We start from the raw sequence: 7,249 nt of genomic DNA on the forward strand, positions 1-7,249 counted from the left end.
ATAATTTTATTTGAATATATAAATTGATAGTATTTTAATATAATGTAGTACAACTAGGCGTAACGCGCCGGGATAATACCTGCCAATCAAATAAGAGAGTAATAATAACACATTTATATTTTATTTGCAATGCAGTGTGAATATGTCTAGTTTTTTACTGATTAGTAGGAAATAAATGTAATAAATTACACAATTTATATGATTATACAAATATCAATGAATTGTGTGCAAGTGTTATACAGTATATGAAATATTATTATTAAATGCAAATTTTATTTATCACACGAAACAAATGTTGCAGTACTGTGAAATTTACAAATTTATTACAAAAAAAGAAGTTTATTGTTACATTGTTATAAAAAAAATCTTTTTTTTTATCTTAAAAAATTCCATTGTAGCATTAAAAAAATTACATCCTCTAGAAAAAAAAAATATCTCACTAATTAATATCAGAAAATTAATTATAACGATCTATTACAAAAAATAAATAAATGTAATTATGTTAGTCTATTATTGAGCTTGATACAATTATTATTAATAATGAGAATCGGGAAAATAGGAAGAAAAAAAGCCAACCCGAAAAGGAAAAGGGGAAAAAAATTTTCGGATTGGAAAAAGTCTACCGGAAAAAAAATAAAAAAAAAATAAAAAAATTCGAAAAAATAAAAACGAAAAAAAAAATTTGTGGGGAGGGACAAAGAGAAAAATCGGGTTGAAAAAAGAAACCGAAAGGGAAAAAGAAAGAAAAAATAAAAAAAAATTCAAAGAAAAAGAAAAAAAAATTTGGGGAAAGAAAAAGGATAAAGAAAGAAATCGGCTTTTTTAAAAAAAAATAAGTACCGAAAAAAATTCTGAAAAAAAAGGATAATAATTTGATCCAAATTGGAAAAAAAACCAAATCTAAACGGTGAAAAGAATGAAAAAAAAAATAAAAAAAAATAAAAAAGGAAAAAAAACGAAAAATTTTTAAAATAAGAAAAAAAAGGAAAAGAAAAAGGTGTTTCGAAAGAGAAAAGAGGAAATTTGAAAAAAAAAGAAAGAACCACCGATTATAATAAAATTGTATATCGTATATTGCAGCATAGCGGACATCCCTATTTTATCACAATACTGACTGATCATTTGTCGATCATTTGCCGATCATTTTTCAATTATCACATAATATAAATACCGTTGCTAAAAAAATTTACATAATAATTAATATGTTCAAATTTCACAAATAACTTAAATTTAGTTTTAATTTATTGTGTATTAAATTTCATTAGATTTTATTAGTATTTGGCATATATTTATTCATTTTACGAAATTATTCACTAATTATGTTACTAATAAAAAACCTGCATTATGAATCAGATCACTGCATTATTTTTTTTATAGATTCTACATAATATAAAGAATATTTGTGCAAATTCTTAAGTTTCGCACTCACATATTCATCTTCGCACTTCAATTTTTGTCTGATGATCGGCAATAATTAGTGAATTACCATATACAAATAATATTTTTATGATATTATTAAAAATTGTCTAATAATTACATAATTAAAGTCATATGATAATTTAGTGGTTTTACTTAGATTTCCATTATTTTTTTGCCACAAAATTTGAAAAATATTTGTGATTTTGCAATAAGTTTTTAAAATCCGGAATTAGTGATCAGCAAATGATCGGCAAGGTGATATGAGCATGTCCGCTATGCTGTATATTGCGGGGTATGATACAAATTTCGGGGTTGACCTTGTATTACCACGTCTATAAATCAAATTTATTATAACGCATTATTTCAAAAGCTTGTATAATAATCGGAAAATTTTTCACCTATAACTTCTGGGCAAGATTTGATTCTCTAAATAATAAAATTGATAGAAAAAGTAACTTTTTCACATAAAAAAAGGAAGGGATATTATACATAAGGGGTGCTACTATGGCCCACAATATATGATGAATCCATAGCTAACTCCAAATTCATCAGTATTCAGAAATGACATAGTCATTTAATGACTTAAAGAAAATCAAGAGAATAGGGTTAGCATAGATATCATAACTTTTAACTCCTAATTTCATTTTTTGATCGGTTGATATTTTATCATATCATAATAAGGAACTTATTTTAATAATAATTAAATTTATTGTTTCTTTTATATATTTATTATTTATATATACAGTATATTGCATTGCAGAAATCCCATATTTTTGAACGTCGTAACTGCGCCAAAATCACATAATTACTGCGCGTCATTATTGAACGGTCGACGCGTTGCAAAAGTGAAAAGATGTATTATCACTAGTATGCACCTTTTATGTTATTGTAAACATACAAAGTGAACGAAGCAATAGTGGAGATTACATAGGTAAAAGTAATTAATTTGGCTATCAGATATTTCTTACCTCACACCTATCAAAAATTATTACTTTTTGTCAGTGAACCAGCACCTAATTTTAATCGTATTAAAGTAGCAATTACTAAATATTAATTTTACTTTTCAGATAATATACTTCTTATTCGATATTAACTTATTTTGATTAATAAGCAAAAATTTTTATATGGGTATAAAATTTCATATAAGTTCTAAGAATTGTGTAAATGAGAAATATTTTGGCATTTCCTTTTTTTGGTTAAATTTTGTTTTTAACCATTTGACAATTTTATGATGAGTAATTGTGTCGCACAAAAAGTTTAAAAATTTCTCTCATGTTGATTACCAATTTTCAGTTAAAATTCAATTTAACATTATTATAATTATTTCTTTGCGGAATTTTTCGTAAAATTCATGTATAAATGAGATTTTGATATCTATTTTTAGCAAAATCTAGTCAAAATAGATGTCAATTATGCATTAAAATGATAAAAATGATCATTTACAATATGAAGAGCATCGTGAAAAAAAAAATTGATACAAAGAATTCACAAACTAAAATATTTTCACTTAATTATAAAACAATAATCTTTATATATAAAAAATAATTTGGATTATTTAACCATTTTGTACTGGGTTACAACAAAAAAATAATTTATTTGCTTGTACTTTATATTAGTTATGTATTATAATCTTAGTTATTTTATTTACATGATTCATTTTCTTAATGTTTTGATTTATTTTGAGCTTGTTGATCTCCTTGTTTAGCAGATTGCTCATACCAATAAATTGCTTGATTTATATCCTTGTCAATTCCTTTTCCATATTCATACATAAGACCAAGATTATATTGAGCATCACTATCTCCTAAATTTGCTAACTTGTAAAATAATTCAAAAGCTTTGACATAATCTACCTCAGTCCCTTTTCCATTATAATACATAAGAGCAAGATGGAATTGAGCCATACTATTTTCTAAATTTGCTGCTTCTTGATAAAATTTAACTGCTCTTTGCTCATCAACTGTGGTTCCAATACCATGCTCATAGAAATAACCCATTTTTGATAATCCTGATGCATATCCCATATATGCTATTTGTTTGTAATATTTAAGAGATAATTTTTCATCTTTTACAGTTCCATAACCAGATTGATAACATAATCCAACAAAATATCGTGCTAATATATGGCCTTGCTCTGATGCATTAAAAAATAAATCAAATGCTTCCTTATTATTTTCACTTGTTTCAATCCCTGCATAATTAAAATATCCAAGTAAGAATATAGAATTTAAATCATTTTGATTAGTTACTAATAAATAGTAAATTTCTTGTGAATTTACATTATTATCAAAATAATCAAGAATATTCTTACTATTTTTAATACGTGGTGCTAATTTTGCTTCATTAATCATTTTGAAAATATAATTTACTGTATCATTAACTATTTTATTTAAATTTTTTTCATTCAATGATCTAGGTACTATTTCTCTTATGTTCATTTTATCAAAATTTTGTATAATTTGAGACATTTCTCCATATAGTAATGAATTATCAATATTTGATAAAGTATCAATAATATTAGTTGGATTAAAATTTAGTCCTTCTGTTGATGTTGAATGAAGACTTAATTCTGGTTGATAATTTTCTGTTAATAGAATGTTTGTTTTTGTCATAATTGCCTTTAATCCTTCTACTACTTGATTTATGGTTGGGCGTTTATCTGGTTCACCATTCCAACATGCTAAAAAAAAATCATATAATAGAATAATGAGAGTTTGCTGAAAAATTTTTTTTTCAAAAAATAAATATATTACATACCGGTATAAATATCAACATAATCTTCAGGTGTATCGGGAATGGGTTCTTCTCTAAGGCCCTGTGAAATTTCTAAAGCCAAATCAATATCATATTGTTCGCCTTTAGAATAAAAGGGAGGTTGACCACTAGATATCTCCCAGAATAATACACCAACACTATAGATATCACTTTTTTTATTTAACGAAAATATTTGTCCGCTAAATCTTTTTGGATCAACGTAAGGAATCATTCCAAAAAGTTTTGATTGTGCGTTAGATGAAGATTCAATTCTCTTTGACCACCCAAAGTCAGATAATTTGATAATATTTTGATGGACCAATACATTACCGGAGTGCTGTAAAATATAAATACGTTATGATGTTAAAAATATGACAAAATATTCACATTATAGTATAAATTAATAAAGTAAATTACCAAATCACGATGCACTATTCCTTCATTATGTAAATATGACCCGGCACAGGCTAATTGGCTTGCAAAGTTATATTTATCATTCCATGTAAGACTATTGAAGTTTTCCTTTAAATAATTTTTAAGAGGACCAGAATCAGCATACTCCATCACTAGCAAATAATTATTTGATTGAGAATTTTGGTTTTCTAATTATAAATAATAAAAATCAAGAAATAATCATTTTTTATTAAAATATATTTTTATAAAATCACATATAAATATAAATTTATTATACCTGGATCAAAATTTGCAATTCCATAAAATTTAATAATGTTATTATGAAATTGTATATTACGTTGAAGCTTGAGCTAGAATTATCAATATTATTATAAATATAAACTTTAAGTAAGCACATATACATATATTATAAATATATAGTTAATTTATACCTCATGAACGATTTCTTTTGCAGTAACGTCATCAAGATTAAAAAAAGATTTCAACGCAAAATATTGTGAATTTTTCCAACTTGCACGATAAACTTTTCCTAATCCTCCAGTCCCAACTTTTTGAATATTACTAAAATGTTTTTGTTCATAAAGTCTATAATATTCTCCAGAAATAGATTTCTCAATCCAATTAATCCATTCATTTGTATTTTTTGTGTTTTGCATTTTAATATTAGTAATCGTAAAGTACAAGAAAGAATAAAGAGAAAAAATATTCTATTATGGACTTTGCTAAATATATAAATTCTTGGTAATGTAATACAAACAAACAAACAAGCCAATGTGCATATCATATGATTCGTAATTTAAATTTACCAAAATTTCTAATTTTGGCCCAAAATATAAAATTTGTTTCATAAATTAGTAGCTGCTAGCTGTGTTGCAACAGGATTAAATGAGTTTAGATCAATATAACTAAATTTTTGTTTTATATTTAGATACTTTGCTGATTTTGAAACATATGTTTAAAATATGATTAACATATTGCATGTACTGTTAACTCGATATATATTAGCAACTAGAGTCATACCCTAGGGCCGGTGACCGGCCCTTTCTTAGAGTATGATATATACCATAAATTTTAACACTTATTTGCAGAAACAAAAGTATTGGTAAGATATAATTTAATTTTGTTTGAAATAAATAAATAATTTATTTTATTTTTTTTTTCATCTAAAATATTTTAATTTGTTTTTTACGTTTTGATTTAATAATCTTGTAATTGGCCTTAAAAGAAGAATTTATAAAAAACAATTTTTTTTAAAAAAAATTTTTCGGTTCTAACCAAAATATAATAATTCAATAAATTTATTTCACATGATTAAAAACTTAATATTGTAGGATATTTCAAATCAAATTTGGACGATTCTATGTCCACATATTATGTTTTTAATAAATCAATTCATGTAATATATAATTTTTTTTAATAAATTAATTCTGTAATACTGTATATATTTTAATAAGTAAATTCATATAATTTTTCTTTAATAATTAAATTCATTTTAATAATTAAGTTTGTATTATGTTTTTTAATTATAATTTTTTACTAATAAATATTTTTTTAATAAATAAATTTAATAAATTCGGATATATAATTTTTCTTAATAAATCAATCCATGTAATATATATTTTAATAATTAAATTTGTATAATGTTTTTTAATAATTACTAAATTTGTATAATGCTTTTTTTTAATAAATAAACTCATAATGTTTTTTAATAAATAAATTTAATAAATTCGGGGTTATATATTATTTTTAATAAAATTCTGATATATATATATATATTTTAATAAAATAAAATTCGGATATATATTTTTTAATAAAATAAAATTCATATATATATATATTTTTGGATATATATATTTTTTATATAATTTGGATATTTTAATAAAATTCAGACATTTTTTTTTTTATATTTGATCAGGTTCATTTAAGAATGTTATTCGCTTTATATTTAATTTCCTTCAATTCCTATTATAGTTAATTACCTGAACAATGTATACGAATAAAAAATATTTCCTTGATGTTAATAGTATGTAGTCAGATCATGATCAATTTTTTTTATATAAATGACCATTGTTCGTAATATTGAACTCAATATCAACTCAATATCAATATCAATATCAATATCAATAATATAATAATATATAAAAACGTACCCTATACTTAGCGCATAAGAGCTAACCAAATTAGTAAAATTTTCCTTCCTTTCCAGGATAGCACGATTAGCATAACAACCAATTACAAGGACTATCACTATTAAAATGAAGATCACCTGATATCGTTAACTATATAGCGTGATCTGTATATAGTGTCAATATGCCAAGCATATGTTAGGAAATGCGAGGTCAAAATATGTTTAGAGTATGTTGGACATCTTTCAAAAATATGTAAAAAATATAAAACAATATAATGGGGATATTTTTATTATATATCGAAATTACGTTTAATATGTCATAAATAATGTAATTTATTATATTAAAAATGCAATATTATATTGGAAACATGCAAAATTATAAATGAATATTAATTTTGTATGAATATTGTTATGAAACTTGCAATCTCTATTGCCCACCCGAAACCACCTAAAACCTAACTTTACAATAGTTTTAGTCGTATAACTTTGTCTTGATTTATTAGGCCATTAGGGACAGTATTAGGACTATTATTT

The 7,249-nt window shown here is 23.7% G+C and overlaps 1 protein-coding gene across 1 annotated transcript; it reads right to left on the reverse strand.

Moving 5' to 3' along the window:
* Nucleotides 1-3,080: 3,080 nt before the first annotated feature.
* On the reverse strand, nt 3,081-5,243 carry OCT59_006975 (uncharacterized protein; the record flags this gene model as incomplete). The annotated part of the gene is made up of 5 exons (XM_025313288.2): nt 3,081-4,099; nt 4,177-4,510; nt 4,591-4,775; nt 4,865-4,937; nt 5,019-5,243. 5 exons carry the CDS (start codon nt 5,241-5,243, stop codon nt 3,081-3,083), a joined length of 1,836 nt encoding a protein of 611 aa, XP_025187679.2.
* Between the last annotated feature and the right edge of the window lie 2,006 nt (nt 5,244-7,249).

The sequence above is a fragment of the Rhizophagus irregularis genome, chromosome 15 (genome assembly GCF_026210795.1).
Source record: "Rhizophagus irregularis chromosome 15, complete sequence".
NCBI classification, from domain to species: Eukaryota; Fungi; Glomeromycota; class Glomeromycetes; order Glomerales; family Glomeraceae; genus Rhizophagus; species Rhizophagus irregularis.